At 42.3% G+C, this 18,613-nt stretch overlaps 1 protein-coding gene across 1 annotated transcript in view; it reads right to left on the reverse strand.

Annotated features, from left to right (window-relative positions):
• The window catches only part of LOC121288346, a 44,811-nt gene extending 31,048 nt beyond the window's left edge, over window positions 1–13,763 (reverse strand). Inside the window, 9 exon segments of the mRNA XM_041206900.1 lie at window positions 1,201–1,343; window positions 1,741–1,927; window positions 2,294–2,435; window positions 3,167–3,340; window positions 9,894–10,054; window positions 10,506–10,598; window positions 10,601–10,654; window positions 11,206–11,368; window positions 13,406–13,763. Coding sequence (XP_041062834.1) covers window positions 1,201–1,343; window positions 1,741–1,927; window positions 2,294–2,435; window positions 3,167–3,340; window positions 9,894–10,054; window positions 10,506–10,598; window positions 10,601–10,654; window positions 11,206–11,368; window positions 13,406–13,606 — 1,318 coding nt within the window. The 5' untranslated portion in view covers window positions 13,607–13,763.
• Between the last annotated feature and the right edge of the window lie 4,850 nt (window positions 13,764–18,613).

Here is an 18,613-nt window from a genome sequence, read left to right on the forward strand (position 1 = left end):
TGATTTGTGACGCAGAGGCTGCCGGTGCGGGGACCACGTGGAATGGTTTCTACCTGCGTTATTATCTGGGGCACAAGGGCAAGTTTAGCCTCGAGGCCCTGGAGTTTGAGTTCAGGCCGGATGTTAAGAGTTGACTGGAATGTCCGGAGCTCGCGGTGTGGCTGTGAATCCGGAGCCTGGGGAGATTAAGAGGTGGTGGAGAGAAGGCCAGGCCCATGGCCCCGACCCTCATGCAGCTGCTGCCGAATGTCTCTGAGTCAATGTGCGGCAGCAGCCACACAGCAGTAACCCTCCTGTACAGCTCTCCCCTGTCCTCTTGAAGTCTATCACTGTCCTCCTCACCATTCACAATACTTGCAAGTCTTGCATTGTTTTCAAATGTTGAAATTGTGCCCTGTACACCCAGGTCTAGGTTATTAATATAAATCAGGAAAATTAGTTCGCCTCTACATCCCATCCCCCAGTCAGAAGTAAAGTTTTCTGTAATTCATGGTTTTAATAGGCTGGCATTAAACCATTAAACTGTTGCATAATGAAATTCTAGCTATGCTAATGTCTAATGATGCAAAATACTACATGGTTTGAAATAGAATGACTATCGGCACTAATATTTTTCACTTAAAAAGCATAGTTTTACTGACGTTTAGGGACTCAAATGATTAATACATAGGAAAACAATGTAATAGTTGACTTAGAAATGATATGGCCAACATATTTCCTTGGAGCTCCTGCACCTCAACATTTGGCACTAAATCCCTGATGAGACCTGCATTCATCTTGGACGGTCTGCAGTGTTTCCCTACATTTCAATATTGACTAAGATTCAAAGACATTGGCGTGATGCACTTTATGATATCCTGAAATTTTGAAGGTGTATTTTTAATCAATCGAAGTTCCATTATTTCCCAGTCTGTGTTTCATTAGCTGGTCTCAGCTTTTGGCAGTCTTAGGAAAAATGCAAATTAGCACAGATTCCTGCTCCGAATTGCTCACTCGCCCTCTTAAAAACTATGTGCACAGATATTGGGTCAGACTTTGCTTTGACAGTAGCCCATTACTTTGCAGTCCCACAACCACCCCAAACTCCTAAAAGATAATAGAAATACAATTTCCTTAATGCTACATTTCCATTTTATTTTCCCTAACAAGGGAGGGAAAATTCCACCAAGAAATAATCCAAAAACTAATAAGCTGTGCTACCTGCAGAGAAAGGCATGAAGGCATCTCTCTTCACAAACTTGCCCTCAGCATCCAGAAAGTGAGACGGGTTGAACTCATTTGGTTTTTCCCATTGGGTTTTATCGTACAGCACAGAGGACATCAATGGAATCACGTGTGTTCCCAAAAATATTCAAATATCATTTCAATATCATTTCATTGTTATATTCAAAAGGAATTACCAAAATTATTAACACAGAAAGAGCCTTTCAGTCTATCGTTCCGGTGGATCTCTTTGAAAGAGTTGTTTAGTTATTCCCACTCTGCTCTTTCTCCATTACCAACTTGACAACAACATGCGACTTTAATAATAAAACACCCCAGACATCGCCACATGAAAGGATTATGGATAAGTTGGTACATAGAAGTCAAGAGAGCTATCCGCTTATTCCCTAATGGTGCACAATGCAATTAGATACAACTTTGAGAGCTCACTTCCTCCCTTACCCCACTCCTTTCCCGCCCCCCATTAAATGTCAGAATATCAGGCCCCAGTTGTGGCCATACTTCCCCTAGGGTACCTTTGGAATGAAGAATCCTTTGAAGTTTAAATCCACTGTGGTTTCATGTGTGACGTTCAATGGCAAAATGTCACCAAACCTCTGGATTTCGTGGATCACTGCATCAACGTATGACAAATTTTTCCGATCTTCAGCTCTAGGAGATCGTTCTGATCCAACAACACTGATAATTTCTTCGTGAACTTTTCCTGCAAACCAAGCACATTTTAAAAATAAAAATGGCTGGAAAATCTCAGCAGGATTGACAGCATCTCCGGAGAGGAACACAGTTAATGTTTCGACTCTTCATCATTCGGACTCGAAACAATAACTGTGTTCCTCTCCGCAGATGCTGTCAGACCTGCTGAGTTTTTCCAGCTATTTTTGTTTTTGTTTTAGATTTCCAGCATCAGCATCCACAGTATTTTGCTTTTACATTTTCAAAATGATTGGAAATACAGTTATAGCTTTATTCAGGCAAGTTCAAAATCACACCCAGGGTAATCCAGGAATATGAAGCATACAAAATAATACAAGATCAGCTCCAGAGGGGCATCAATCCAACTGCTACTTACTCTGAATCTCTGGATACTTCATCATCAGGAGCATTCCCCAACGAATTGTGGTCGAGGTGGACTCCATCCCTGCAGCAAACAGGTTGGTTGTGGTGTATGTTAAGTTGTTTTCATGGAAGTATGAATTGGGATTGTCCGATTCCTAAGAGAATTAACACCACAAGAACTCAGAATTAGGATTGGAATCTGTAGAATACGGCATGTGAAACATCATTAACCTGAAACTGGGAAATGTAGCACAGGAAGGGGGCCAGGAATAAGAGGCAGCAGCGCGATTACTCCAGTGTGGTACTGAGGGTATGCTGCACTGTCAGAGGTGTCACTTTCAGATAAGATGTTAAAACGAGGCCCAGTCTGTTCTCCCAGGTGGATGCATTACAAGGAAAAGAAGGGGAGTTCTCCCTGGTGCACTTCCATTGCCTTTCATGTCCTTAGGATGTCCCAAAGCGTTTTACAGCTAATATAAAGTGTTTTCTGAGTGCAGTCACTTTTATAATGTAGGAAAAAGGCAATCACGTTGAGCAGGGCAAATACCCACAACTTGCAATGTAGTAATGACTAGGTAATCCCTTTTAGTGATGTTGGTTGAATCCACATCACAAACAATGACTGCACTTCAAAAACATTTAATTGGCTATAATGTGCTTTGGGACATTCTGGGGTTCTGAAAGGCACAATTCCATTGACAGCTCTTTCTTTTTAAAAAAATGTGATTCTGTTCAAAGCATTTACATGGAATCCTACATTTACACCACAGGTGGCCATTCAGCCCATCATGTCATGCCAGTTGAACGAAGTTGCCTTTTCTCCCGGCAAAAACAAACATAGCCTATAGAAAATCTACAGTACGTCTTAGGAGAATGGAGTTTCTACCTGCTGTTATCTCAACACGAACCCCTCAATAAAACTCCTCAGGTCATTCACATTTGGTTCCCGATAGTTTTCATTGAAGAGGTTCTTGAAGAAAGCAATATTCTGCTAAGAGTTGGAGAATAATTGAGAAAGATATCCAGGAAGGAATCCCAAGAAGGGAAATGCATTGTACATCTATGAAATAGAAATAAGGTGATGATATGCATGTTAATGTCAAAGAAAACCAATAATCTCCTCATGTCAGTATTCTGTAATTAGAAAACTGCAATAAATAAATCACAGAATCTTAATGGCACAGAAGGAGGTCATTTGGCTCATCATGTCTGTGCTGGCTCTCCAAATGAGCATTATGACGTAGTGCCATTGCCCTGCCTTTTCCCCATACCCCCGCACGTTGTTTCTATTTAAATAATCTTCTAATGACAGGCAGTAAATTCCAGACTGACCCACTCGCTGTGTGGAAAAGTTTTTTCTGACATCACATGTGCTTCTTTTGCAAATCACTTTAAATCTGTGCCCTCTCGTTCTTGATCCTTTTATGAACGGGAAGAGCTTTGCCCTATCTACTCCTGTCCAGACCTCTCATGATTTTGAGCATTTCTATCAACTCTCCTCTTAGCGTTCTTCTCTCCAAAGGGGAACAGTCCAACTTCTCCAATCTATCCTCATAGCTGAAGTTTCTCATCCCTGGAACCATTCTTGGAAACCTCTTCTGCATTCTCTCCAATGTGTTCACATCCTTCCTAAAATGTGGCACCCAGAACTTTACACAATACTCCAGCTGAGGTCCAACAATTGTCTTATATAAATTCAGCATAACCTCCCTGCTCTTGTACTCTATGACCCTATTAATAAAGCAGAGGATTGTAAAGATAAGCCCAGCAATTACAGGCCAGTCAGTTTAACTTCAGTGGTGGGCAAGATTCTAGAAACAATTATTCTGGACAGAATTAGTAGCCACATGGAAAAATATGGGTGGATAAAGAAGAGCCAGCATGGATTTCTAAAGGGGAAAATCATTTAACTAGCTTGCTGGAGCTTTTTGAAGAGGTAACAAAAAAGGCTTATTTATGCTTTATTAACTGCTCCCTCCACCAGTGCTGCCATAATCCTTCAATGATCTATGCATATATACACCCTGGTCTTTCTGCTCCTGCAACCCCTTCAAAATTTCACTCCTTATTTAGTGTCATCTGTCCATGTTCTTCCTACCAAAAGGCATCATCTCACTCTTCTCCACATTGAACTTCATCTGCCACCTATCTGCCCACTCCACCAACTTGTCTGTGTCCTTTTGAAGTTCTGCACAGTCCTCTTTGCACTTTACAACACTCCCAATTGTCGAATTATTTGCAGACATTCAATTTGTCCCCTGCACACCAAGATCTAGACCATCTTTTCTTAGGAAAAGCAAGGGTCCCTGTACCGATCCCTGGGGAACTCTGGTACAAACCTTCCTCCAGCCAGAAAAATATCCATTGACCATTACTTTTGACTTCCTATTTTTCAAACAATTTTGTATCCATGTTACTACCGCACATTTTATTCCATGAGCAATAACTTTTTCTCCCAAGTCTGTTGTGTGGCATTTTATCAAAAGCCTTTTGAAAGTCCATGTACACCACATCAACAGCATTACCTTCATCAACCTTTTCTGTTACCTCTTCAAAGAGCTCCAGCAAGTTAGTTAAACTATTTCCCCTTTAGAAATCCATGCTGGATCTTCTTTATCAACCCATATTTTTGCATGTGGCTACTAATTCTATCCAGAATAATTGTTTCTAGAATTTTGTTCACCACTGAAGCTAAACTGCCTGGTCTGTAATTGCTGGGCTTATCCTTACAATCTTTTTATGAACAAGTGCATAATATTTGCCATGGGAGAGGGTTGAAGTGTAGGGGGTGATGGAGGAGTGGACCAAGGTGTCCTGGAGGGAACGATCCCTGCAGAATTCCTCCACCAACTCCAGCATGATGCCACCACCAAACAGATCTTCCCTTCACCCAACACCCCGGCAGCATTCCGCATGGATCGTTCCCTCCGGGATAGCTTAGTCCACTCCTCCATCACCCCCTACACATGAACACCACTCCCACGGCCCTTCCCTTGCAACCGCAGAAGGTGCAACACCTGCCTCTTTACTTCCCCTCTCCTCACCGTCCAAGGGCCCAAACACTCCTTTCAAGTGAAGCAGCATTTCACTTGCACTTGCCTCAATTTACTCTACAGCGTTCGTTGCTCCCAATGCGATTTCCTCTACATTGGAGAGACCTAACGCAGATGGGTGACCACTTTGCGGAACACCATCGGTCTGTCTGCAAGCATGACCCAGATCTCCCTGTTGCTTGCCATTTCGACACTCCAACCTGCTGTCATGCCCACATGTCCGTCCTTGGTCTGCTGCATTGTTCCAGTGAAGCTCAACACAAACTGGAGGAACAGCACCTCATCTTCGAACTAGGCACTTTACAGCCTTCTGGACTGAATATTGAGATTAACAATTTTAGATCATGAACTCGTTCCTCCATCCCCACCCTCTTTCCGATCCCCCTTTTTTCCAATAATTTATATAGATTTTTCTTTTCCTAATTATTTCGAGTATTTTTAAATGTATTTCCATCCATTGTTTTATCTCTACATTTTAGCCTATTTCGATCCCTTCCCCACACCCCACCCGAACAGGGCTCTCTGTACCTTACTCGTCCTGCTTTCTACGCTTAATGTCACCTATTAGCACATTTCTTAGCTAATATCACCACCGTCAACACCTCTTTGTCCTTTTGTCTATGACATCTTTTGGCTATCTCCACATATCACTGGCCCTCTATCCAGCTCCACATGTCCCATCCCCCACTTAAACCAGCTTATATTTCACCTCTTCTATTGTTCCTTAGTTTTGTTGAAGAGTCATTCAGACTCAAAACATTAACTGTGTTCCTCTCCACAGATGCTGTCAGACCTGCTGAGTTTTTCCAGGTATTTTTATTTTTGTTTTCGTTTTGGATTTCCAGCATCCTCAGTTTTTTGCTTTTATCATAATATTTGCAATTCTCCAGTCCTCTGGCATCACCCCTGAATCTACGGAAGAATGAAAGATTATTGCCAGTGCCCCTGCAATTTCTACTCTCGCTCCCTTCTATATACTTGGATACAGCTCATGTGGTTCCCGGTGCCTTGTCAACTTCAAGTACCGACAGTCTATTCCACACTTCCTCCTTAGCAATTTTGAACACTTCTATTGACAGTTTCCTTGTCTGGCAGCATTGTCTGGGTAGCATCTACCTCCTTGGTAAAGACAGATGCAAAGTATTCAATTAATACCTCAGCCATGGCCCCTTCATCAATGTGTAAATTCCCTTTTAGGTCCCAAATCGGCCCTACTCCTCCTTTTACTACCCTTTTACTATTTATATGCCTATAGAAGACTTTATGTTGGCTGCCAGTCTTTTCTCATAATCCATCTTTGCTTCTCTAATATGCTTTTTTACCTACCCTCGCAACCTTCTGTATTCCTCTTGGTTCCCAATTGTATTTTCTACCTGACACCTGTCATAAGCACACTTTTTCTTCTTTATCCTAATTTCTATTCCCCTTTTTATCCAAGGAGCTCTGGATTTGTTTCCCTACCTTTCCCTTTTGATGGAATTTTCTTTCACTGTGCCCAAACTAATTCTTTTTTGAAGGCAGCCCATTGTTCAGCTACAGTTTTTCCCGTCAATCTTTCATTCCAGCCCATCTGGCCCAGCTCCGTTCTTGCCTCACCAAAGTCGGCTCTCGTCCAGCTAATTATTTTTACTCTGGATTGCCTGTCATCCCTTTCTATCATCATCCTAAAACATACAATACAACGATCCTAAATGATTCTGCACTGACACTTGATCGACTTGGCCCACCTCATTTCCAAGAACCAGGCTCAACAGTGCATCCATCTTGTTGGATTGGACACATGCTGCTGTAGAAAACTTTCCTGAACACAATCTAGGATCTCTTGCCCCTCTCCGCCATTTACACTACCACTGTCCCAGTCTACATTTGGGTAATTAAACTCCCCCATTATAACTACTCTATAATGCTTGCATCTCTCTCTAATTTCCCTGCAGATTTGTTCTTCTACGTCCTTCTCATTAGTTGGCAGTCTATAGATTACACTGAGCAATGTAGTTGCACCTTTTTTGTTCCTTATCTCAAGCCAAATTGATTCTGTCCTTGAACTCTCTGGGACATCCTCTTTCTCCAGCGCTGCAATGCTCTCCTTAACCAATACCGACACCCCACCTCCTTTTCTTTCTTTCCTATCTTTTCTGTACATCTTGTACCCAGAAATATTTAACACACAGTTCTGCGCTTCTTTGAGCCAGGTCTCGCGTATCGCCATCATCATGGCCTGAACCTTCTGGTCAGCGTGTGGGGGCGGGTCAGCTCACCAACATGCAATATGACGTGCGGAGACGACGGTCGTGTGTCCCGATGTCACCACGCGTCATTTTTGCTCCTCAGTTCAGCGGGCCCTCAGTGGAGTCAGCTGCGTGCTGACAGAACTGTCAAAGGCTGATTAAGGCCATTAATTAACTCATTAAATTGATTCTCAGGTTTCCCCATCCAAACTTGAGGTTGGCGGGCAGGCAAAGAGCACAGGCGGCCTTCGCATTTTTCATGGAACCTCATCCACGGGCGGGATGAGGTTTCATGAAGGTTTTATAAATTAATTAAAAATTTTTAATTAAATCCATACACACTGTCACAAGAGGGGACATGTCTGAATAATTTTTTCAAATCTTATTTTCAGGTTTTCACAATGAAATTGAACTCCTTGAGGCCGCTCCGTGCCTCAGGGAGATTTCTGTGCTCTTTTGCACACATGCGTGGAAAACGCAGGCCCTGACTCTCCCTCCTTCTCTTGCCCACACAGGGAGCACTTAGCGCTTCCAGTTGCGCGTCACACTGGGCGTGCCTTAACCCACCCCCGAAAGAATGTCCTGCAGCCATTCTGTGAAATCCTTGCCCTTGGCACCAGGGAGGCAATAAACCATCCTCGAGTCACGTCTATGGCCACAGGAATGCCTGTCTGTTCCCCTAACTGATGAATCCCTTATCAATATTGATCTTCTTTATTTTTCCTCTCCTTCCGTAAAGCTGAGACACATGTGATGCCACAAACCTGGCTCTGACTGCGCTCATCTGAAGAACCAGCTCTCTCAACAGCTTCCAAAATGGAAAACCAATTTGTAAGTGGGATCCCAAGGGACTCCTGCATTAACTGCCTACTTCCCTAAGACTGCCTGGTGGTCACCTATTCCCTCTCTGTCATCAGGCCCTTAAGCTGCGGTGTGACCACCTCTCTGAACGTGCTATCCACCTAGCTCTCAGCCTCCCGGATGTGTCTCAGAGACTCCAGCCTCTGCTTGAGCTCTGAAACCCGGAGCTCAAGTTCTTGCAACTGGCTGCACTTGCTGCACATGTGGTCATCTAGGGCACTGGTAGCATCCATGACTTTGCACATATTACAGGACACGCATTCAACTCGAGTGAGCTACTCTGCCATGACTTAACTCTACTTCCCTTATGTTAACATTATTCTACTTTGGAGTATTTACATTACTTTATTATATTGGCCCTAGATTTCCCTTATTCCTGGCACTTCAGTTAAATTCAAGTATGGCAACTTGTTTAAAAATATTTTACTTTTATACTTTACTCACCAAGTCCTACTTACCAAGGCCACCACTCTCCTTTGAGGAAAAGTAGAAAAGGAAAGAAGCACTTCCTCTCAAAACTCCCTCAGTCACCAAACTCCAACTGAAGCACCCTAATGCAGCCAAAAATAGCACTCCAGTGCAGACAAAGTCAGCACTATGAGATAGCCTACATTTATAGTCACTGAACCTAGCCTTGGAAAACCTGGTTACACCAGTTATCCAGATAACTAGTTGCAGCTGCAAGCAGAACCTGAATGAGCCCTGCTTTAAGGCTGGATTAAAACTCACTTTTTTCCAACCCTAACAGCAACTGTTAGTTAATTGCTAAACTAGAGAGAGACTAGGCTTTAGATGGAATTTAACCCTTAAACTCCCTCAGTCACCAAACTCCAACTGAAGCACTCTCCTTCAGCCAAAAACAGCACTCCAGTAGAATATTAAATATTATGCAGCTGCCGCATTAAAGTGCCCAAAATGTGCATTCATTAGTGATCATCCTATCAAACAGCTCTAGAACAAAATGTTGACATGTGTCTTCAGTAGATCATTTCCAACCTGTTGCTTTTGAGTTCAGATTTGCAACATTCCATTTTTTAAAATAGCAACACAGGAACAGTAGGCCATTCAATCCCTTCTGCCAGATCTCCCATTAAATTATAACCTGGCTGATCGCTATCACAAAAACTACTTTCCTGTCCTGGTTCTATATCCAAAAGTTCTCAAAACACAGCTGACAGAATAACCTCCTGTTAAGTTATTAAGGTGCATTTCTGCAGCAAGTAGCTTAAGAGAGTTTTTGTCTGGAAAATGCTGAGTTTCTTTACCCTCCATATTAAATTAGATGATTAAATAGGATGTAACTCAAAATTGTGACTAATGTTCTTCCCTTAATTAACCAGCCACATAAAAAAAAAGAAACCTCACTAATATTTTGCACCACAGACTCCCCGTCACTTCATTCCAACTACTGTTAGTTCCAAAAGTTCTTTACTGGAATGTATTTCTGTCACTAATGCAAAATTAGATTTACCTGGACCATAGTCGAACCAGCGAGTTGAATGTTTTCGTTCACTCTCTTTACTAAACTGATAAATGTTTTATCCTCATAATCAAATCTATCCCCCAAAACCAGAGAGCAAATTATGTTGGCCACAGCAGCGTTCAGTTTAATGGTTAGATTAAAGGGTTGGCCTGCAAAAAAAGGAAAAATCACATACAATTTAGCGCTGATCCTTTATAGCAAATCACAATTGTATCGCTCGTCTGGTAAGACACTGAGCTTGTTTCCTAGGCTGTTAAAGGAAGGTAGAGAGAAGGTAGCAAAGTCTCTGGCAAGAATGGAGGACAGGAATTGAGAGTCGAATAAACGAGAAAGTAAAAAACCAGTTGGTCATGTCAGTAGCTGGAGAAATCCTTGATTCACACCAGAGGAAGGGACAGTGCTATGGGCTCCCAGCAATAAGTGGTATTACTTTGGAATGTTCTAGCAGAAAGCTAGCAGGGTCACAATAGACCAAATGTCCTCTCTTTGTGATATAGATTTCTGTGATTCTTTAATGCTTATCTGCATTTATAAATAATTACAAGCACGCAGAGAAAAGAAACACTGATAATTCTGTTCACTTACTTCACACAAACTCACCTTTATAAGAATCAATCATTTTTATCAGAAAATCGGTTTCCTCAATTATTTTGTCTTCAATGGTTTTTTTGCCCATTCCAAAATCTCGTAACTGGTTAAGGTGAACCTTCGCATTTGCTTCCATGACTCCCCATGACCAAAAATAACACCTACAATTAAATCCATTAGAAAGAAGTAATCACTGTAGCTCTTGTAATACTCAGCATTAATTGACAACCTTCCTCCAAGAATCCATGGAATGGCTGGTGAGGGAAACAGAAAGCAGTGGACTGAGGAAGGTTTACATTTTTATAGGGTCTTTTACAGCCTCTGGATGTCCCAAATGCTTTACAGTCAATAGGGTGCTTTCGAGGTCCAGCCACCACTGTAACATGGAAAGGGTGGTAGCCCATCTTCGCACAGCAAGCTTCCACAAATAATATGACAAAGGCCATATAATCTGTACTTTAGTGATGTTGACTGAAGGATAAATATTGACCAGAACACTAGCAATAACTCCCTTGCTCTTCTTTGAAATAGTGCCAATATCAATCTTATTCAGAGGGTCATTTTTATCTTTCAAAGTTCTTTAAAATGTTAGCCTTTAGAAAAATCAACTTTAGCTTAACTCTGAAAATTATTAATCATCTGAGCCAGGACAGAATGCAACTAGAATTTAACTTGTAGCTTTTACAATAAGAAAGTTAAAGGTGAGAATTACCATTTCCCTTTGAAAATAATTCAAATATTGGGATGCGTGCTCTTTCACCAAATTCCTCTGCATGGTTGACAAGTGCATCCTTCACTGCCTCATAGCCGGTCAGCACCACCACATTTCTGGGTCCTAGCTTGATGCTGAAAACTGTGCCGTACTTCTCAGATAGCTAGAACAAAAGGAACAGATTTGCATGACCAATGAAGTCAAATTTTTACACAGCACGTTGTGTGTTGCTTCTCTCAATAATATACAACAATACAATTAAACTATCAGATATCCAAAATACGTCAGAACAATTCAATATTTATTTCAGTCAAAATATTTGATGATGACTACTCCATCACTTGTGATGTTTCCCATGGGATCTGGTCTATTTTTGTGCTGTGCTTCTCACCTGCTTATCCTTTAAAGTCACTAATACAGTCCTCTGTGTGGCCAAGTGATAGTTGTTGTCTGTAAACTCCTGAGATTATTAACTAGTCCCAGGACAGAAGGACGCATCACAAATTGATTGGTTTTCTGTCACAGGTAGGTCTGGTAGTATGTTTAAGAAAAGAATTAAAAAGTCAAACTATCTCTGCATTTCCTTCCAATAGCACTTTTAGGGCTAAAAATTCACCTGCTCCCATTTCTGGGTGTGGAATGTGATTCCTGGAAGAGGGGTTTGTTTTATGAGATTAATTAAACTAATGAGATATGCCCTGGAGTTTCAAAGAATGAGAGGTGATCCAAGTTAATGATATTCAAAATCTTAGGGGTTCGACAGGGTAGCTGAAGAGAAAATGTTTCCCCTGGCTGCAAAATCAAGAACACAGGGCTGCACACTCAGAATAAGTGGTCAGCCATTCAGGACCGAGAAAAGGAGAAATTTCTTCACTCAAAGGCTTGTAAATCTTTCTGAAGAATAAAATCTGAAGACCGTATGAGACTAGCACATGTTGCAGTGAGCCTCAAGCTCTTAAAGGCTGTCTCTCCTTCTTAGCAGGACGCTGCACTGAATCACAGTGGACAATTGCTATTGCTGCAATTCTGTAGAATGGAAATGAAACACTAGGGCTCAGCAATACCTGCCATCTTTACTAATATTTTACTGGAAGCATTAGTCATCTACTGAATAGAGGAGAGAGGCCATGTTGCCATGGAGGGGTAGGGGGAGGATGCAAATCCTCCAAAGGGTATAGGTGTAGGTAGCAAGGGAGGTCAATGCCTGGAGTCAGACCCTGAGAACCTGGCTTCAGTGCTGGAAGAATTTAATGGCCTCCTCTGTGTGGCTAAGGTTAGTGAATGTATCTTCATATAACATCTCCTATTCACCACACCTCTCACACTGCTCAATGCGGTACAGTGTCCTTTCTCATTAGCTCTCAGGACTTATGACTAACATTCACATAAATTCCACCTCACCCTCCCACATTTCACAAAGATGCCAGCTCAAACCCACCTCTTGCAGCCGCCACGTACCTTCAGCTATTCAACTATGGCAGACACATCACCCAAACACAATGCAACACGCTCAGTGATGCTTTGCCCTCCCTCTCTCCCTCTCTTGCTCTACAAGGTAGTATGAAACAGCATGCCTACATCCAATGAGGCTGATAGAGAAGATGGTGCTCCATGTCGTGGGGCTGTGCTGCACCATTATGCCCCTGGTGATGGTGTACATAATACCCTCTTTGAGGCTTCTGGAACTCGTGGACACCGTCAGGGCAGAAGTGTATCGTCACCCGCTCCCAAGACATTTTAATGAAAGCTTCCTTTCAACTTTGTTATGGCTTATTATTAGTGCCTCTTTAAAGGGGGTGGTTGGGGTGGTCTTCATATTATATTTCAATTGATATCTCGTTGATCATGGTTAGCAGTAAATACACTGACACCTCAACTAAGCCGCTACCTCAATTGCACTGGAAATGCCACTGTTCCTTCAGTCTTATACACATATGTCCACTTGGCAAACAGCCAAAGTGGTGGAGAGGTGTAGGAATACAGGGAACAACACTACAACCAGTTTCTTTCCCTGCCCAACATGATGACAATTTACCAGCATTGCCTCTGGGGAGAAACCAGCTGCTCTCTGGTTGGTTTTCAGTGTGTCAACAATTTGCATTCATGTAGCGCCTTTGGGGCAGAAGTGAACTTCTCGAGGCGCTAAAAAGAGGTAACAAACAGGTTTCCCGTTTACTGTAAGAATCTGGTTCCCTCTTACCTCCATCAAAGATTTGTGCAGCTTCTTCAAATCCAACATGTGCAGGTTGCCAATCACTGGGAGAGGAGCGGGACCCGGCGGAAAGTTGACGATTCCATGAGATTTAGACCCGGTGTTAAAATACACGAGGAGGATAATGGTCAGAACCCCAAACAAAACCAGGGTGACGGTATCCAAAGGGAAAACACTTACAATCGACATCCTGGGCAGTAAACTGGCGACAGGAGTTGTTGCAGTTTGTTAGATCTCAGCAACTTGCTGAATGAACTCCAAAATATCTTAAAATAACTTCGACCTTTGTGAGCTTTGAAGTTGTCTTTCTTGGCCCAACTATACTTTCCCTTGTTGAAACCTTGTCATGTGGAAGGTGGCGGGTGGTGAAGCCTTTTTTACATTTAACAGAAAGAGCAAGAAGTAAAAACTTAGTCCCTCCCCGGGGCCCGAGCGACCAGCTGTGTAACAGTCCCTTACACAACAGACAGCTCCCAAACAGCGATAAAGTGCCAACTACACAAAAAATCAATAGGTTGGCTAGAGGTAAACCATTAGTTTCCCTCCTCTATGCTTGGGACTATATAAATTGGAAATAGGATGTGGCGGCAAGGTGGTCCAGGTTAGCGTGGCTCCACACGTCACCAAATTCTGATCGCCAACCTGTCAAGAGCGTGTGGACAATGCTGGCGCCCAAGGTCCCCACGTTAAAGTCATGTGCAGGCTTCTACAAGGGTCCATTCGTCTGAAACCCTGAAACTTCTAGTGGTAGAGGTCACTGGTTTGGAAAATGCTGTGGAGGAAGTCATAGCAAATTACTGCAGTACACCTTGTACAGATTGCTGCCACTGTGCACTGGAGGTTTGTAGATAGTACACATGGCTGCCACTGTGCACTGGAGGTTTGTAGATAGTACACATGGCTGCCACTGTGCACTGGAGCTGGAGGGATTGAATGTTTAAGGTGGTGGGTGGGATAGCACACATGGCTGCCACTGTGCACTGGAGGTAGACGGAGTAAATATTTAAGATGGTGGGCTGGATGTCAATCAAGTGGTGTCACGCTTCTTGAGTGTTGTTGGAGTTTCACTCATCCTGGCAAGTGGAGAGTATTCCATCAGATCCCTGTCTTGTGCCTTTTAGATGTGAATATACTTTGGGGAGTCAGGAGGTGAGTCACTTGTTACAGGACATAAAGACTTTTAACTGCTCTTGTAAACATCATATTTATATGGCTGTCCCAGTTAATAATCAATCGCTTGTTCAAATGACTGCAGGACAGGTACCCTATCCAAGGTGTCACCACCCCCTGTCCATCAATTCAAAATCCAAGGTCACCATTTAGTTTACCTTCATGCTAGGGGGCATTTGTTAGCCTTCACTAGACATTTGTATAGATAGGAGAGTACAAAATACTGTCCTATTGACTTAGAAATGTCAACACAGAAACCGTAGCCAGGAGACCTCAATTTTTTATGTATTGTCTGTGTTTTTCCAGAAAGAGAAGAGAAATAACTTCTCTGCCAGGTGGCTTCATGCTATGCCTACTAATTCCATAAGAATTCCATAATATTGTGAAACGTACCATTTCTTTCAATTCCCCTGTTTGAGAAGGAACTATCCTTATTGACGCCTCACAACTGATTTTTAGCCAACCTAGATATTCTGAAACTACAAACTAATTTCCCTAATTTCTTGATTACATGCCATAGATAGCATAGTAAAGCCACTATAATGACCTGATTACTATCGAGTTGGATTGGCATTTCCCCATCTGTAGATCACCTTACTCAATGATATTCTTATCCTTTTGTGGAAGTGGCGTTAATTTCTTGACTATTATCATATAAATGCATGCAATTAAAGCAACAGATTATGCATAGACTGAAAAGATACTCCAGCTATCCCTTGGCCTGTATCCAATTTTGTGGATAATTCTTATTAAGCATTTCTCGCTAACCTTCAATTGTCCCAGCACAAAATTCTTTTCACTTTTACTCCCTCTGAACATGGCCATCTTGGTTGTCTTAAAGTCAGTTTCTCTGTGGGGTATGTGTCACTTAAAAATGTTTTGTTACTCTACAGATGACATAACCATTCTTGATCATGCTATTTGTCAAGGAGCTGAGCATGTCTGGAACCCATTCTTCAATGCAGCTTCACCATGCACTCCTGCATTTTGGTTACTTCACATATAAGAAACCACAACTGCACACTCTCACCAGTATCCTAATATCATGTCACAGATTTCCATCTTGGCTTTCAGATAATCTTCTCAAGAGATCAAGGGGTTGGGGGTGCCTGTCTAAAGATCTTTGTTCATCTCTCCATGCACTGTCTTGATATCTCGCTTAGTGGCCAGACTATCAAATTTTGCTCTAAAAGGACCATAGGCAAGGACACAGACATTTCCAAGAGAAAACTATGAACTTACTGATCTCATCTACACTTTCATTTCACTGCAATCTGTCATTACCAGATTGATATATTCCATTGAACTACATGCAACTTGAGTTATTCCAATTCTTATTTGATGATCTCCTAAACCCCAATCCCTTCCTCACATAATTTTATATGTACAATAGACAACATCCTATCTCATTCATGAATCCTGGAGAAACTTTACTGTCCAATACAATAGTCTCATTATATCTTTAAAACAGAAATCAACCATCCCCATGTTGGTCCCAGTTATTAACAGAGTTTGTTTCTTTTGTTCTTTATTTTAGATGACATTTTATTTTCTGAAAAGTAACCTGCTAAATTGTGCCTGAATTTCTTTTTTTTTTTGCATTTCTAAATGATCCCAAATTCAAATAGCAGTGTTGTTAATCTATGAGGTTTTGTTAGTGTTCAAATTATTTCTTTCCAAAACAAATCTTCTCTTTTTTGATACCCAGAAAGCATCTAGACTGTTTTCCCATTAACTTTATTTTAAAATAAAGCATTAAAATTTGATTATCCCCTTAAAAATAAGCTAAATTTCCCTTTGGATATTTGGAATAGCAAGTTATATCAATTTATTTTATCAATTCCAATTTCAGAAGCAAGTAGACCCATGCTTGGTGGTTTTAAATGGTACTTTTACATGAGATACTTAAGTGTTCACAATCAGTTTAGAAATAACTTCCATATCTCCCTTTCTCAAGCACTTTGGCCTGGATTTTTAATATTACTTGGATACTATTTAAAAATGGTGTGCTTGTCCCGATTCCAGGATTCCAAACCCTATTCCCAGGCTGTCTGATTGTTGGGAGTGACCTTTTAAGGGTGCAGGCGAACCCCTGTCAAAAGCCTGGACCGGGCCTCCTAACCTGGCTGGTCCATACGGAGACAGGCATGCCCTGCTCCTCCCCAATTTTCATGGAGTCAGGCCAGATGTAAAGAGTTGTGGCTCACGGCCCTTCAGAGGAGTCGTGAATCCTATCCTGCATGAAACGACCTTTCAAAAGGTTCAGAAGGTCCTCGTCATGCCCTCCCCCCATGTCAAGCTCTGCCTCCCACCCACTTCCATCGCCCCTCATGCCCTCATGCCAAGCTATGACCTTCCACCCATCTGCTATGGCCCCTCATGTGCCCAATGCCAAGCTATGACACTTCCATGCCCAATGACCCACTCTACAGAGCATGACCCAATGAACTCTCATGCTTGATTGATATCCAATACTTTTGTTGAAACAGCTGTGTCCCAGAGAAAACATTGCTTGTTTGGCAGCTCAGGTTCTCTGATCTCTGTGGTCAATTTCCCAATGTTTATTTTCACAAGGTTAAGTGGCTTCAAGGATTATTGACCCCCAGATAGTCTGCAGGAAATTGAGGAGCAAGTATGCACACAATTTGTGGAGGTGTGTAAAAACAATAACAATAGGGTAATTATATTAGGTAATTTCAACTTTCCCAATATTAATTGGAATTGACATCACGTTAAGGGCTTGGATGCAGTGTACAGGAGAACTTTTTAGGTCAATATGTAGAGGGTCCAGCAAGGAACGGTGCAGTGCTGGACCTCATTCTGGGGAACGATGCTAGACAGCTGGCTGAGGTGGTTGTGGGGGTGAATTGTTAGTGATGGCGACCACAACATAGTACAATTTAAGCTTGTTGTGTACAAAGAAATAGATAAGTTGCAAAAAAATGTTTTGGATTCGGGGTGCGTGGATTTTAGTAAAATAAGGCAGGATCTGGCCAAGGTAGACTGGGAACAGCTATTTGCGGGGACATCTGCAGAGGAGCAGTGGGGGGCATTCAAAAAGGAAATGGGGAGGGTACAGGCACAACATGTTCCCTCTAGGGTGATAAGAAGGAGTAACAAGCCCAGAGAAACATGGATGATCAGAGAAATGTGGACACGATGAGAAGGAAAAGAAAGTCTTTTAGCAGGTACAAGGGAAGCAAATCAGCGGAGGCATTAGTGGAGTACAGAAAGTGCAGGGTGGAGCTTAAGAAAGCAATTAGGAGATCAAAGAGGGGATATGAGAAAGCTCTGGCTGGTAAAAGTAGGGAGAATCCCAAAATATTCTATAAGTATATCATTGGGAAGAGGATTACCAGGGAAAGAGTAGGGCCCATAAGGGATCAAGGGGGCAATCTACGGGTGGAGCCAGAGCACATCAGTAGGGTGTTGAATGAATACCTCACATCCGTCTTCATCGAAGAGAATGAGGATGAAGGTATCAAACTCGGGGACAGAGACTGTGAGGTTCTTAAGCAAATTGATATAGGGAGTGACAAGGTATTGGAGGTGTTGGCAGGCTTAAAAGTGGACAAATCTCCAGGTCCAGGTGATTTATTCCCAGACTGCTGAGGGAGACAAGGGAGGACATCGCAGGGGATTCCTTCCTGGCCATGAGGGAAGTGCGCCAGAGTACTGGGGAACAATTAATGTGGTTCTGCTATTTAAGAAGGGTTGTAGAGATAAGCCAGGGAACTACAGGCCAGTGAGTCTCATGTCAGTGGTAGGGAAACTATTGGAGAAAGATTCTTTCCTTCAGAATTATCTCCACTTGGAGAGGCAAGGTTTGATCAGGGATAGTCAGCATGGCTTTGTCAGAGGGAGGTCATGCCTAACAAATTTGATTGAATTTTTTGAGGAGGTGACCAGGTGTGTAGATGAGGGTGGTGCAGTTGATGTAGTTTATATAGATTTCAGCAAAGCCTTTGACAAGGTCCCACATGGGAGACTTACAAAGAAATGCACATGGGATACAGGGTAATTTGA

The sequence above is a fragment of the Carcharodon carcharias genome, chromosome 15, assembly GCF_017639515.1.
Source record: "Carcharodon carcharias isolate sCarCar2 chromosome 15, sCarCar2.pri, whole genome shotgun sequence".
In the NCBI taxonomy this organism is placed as follows: domain Eukaryota; kingdom Metazoa; phylum Chordata; class Chondrichthyes; order Lamniformes; family Lamnidae; genus Carcharodon; species Carcharodon carcharias.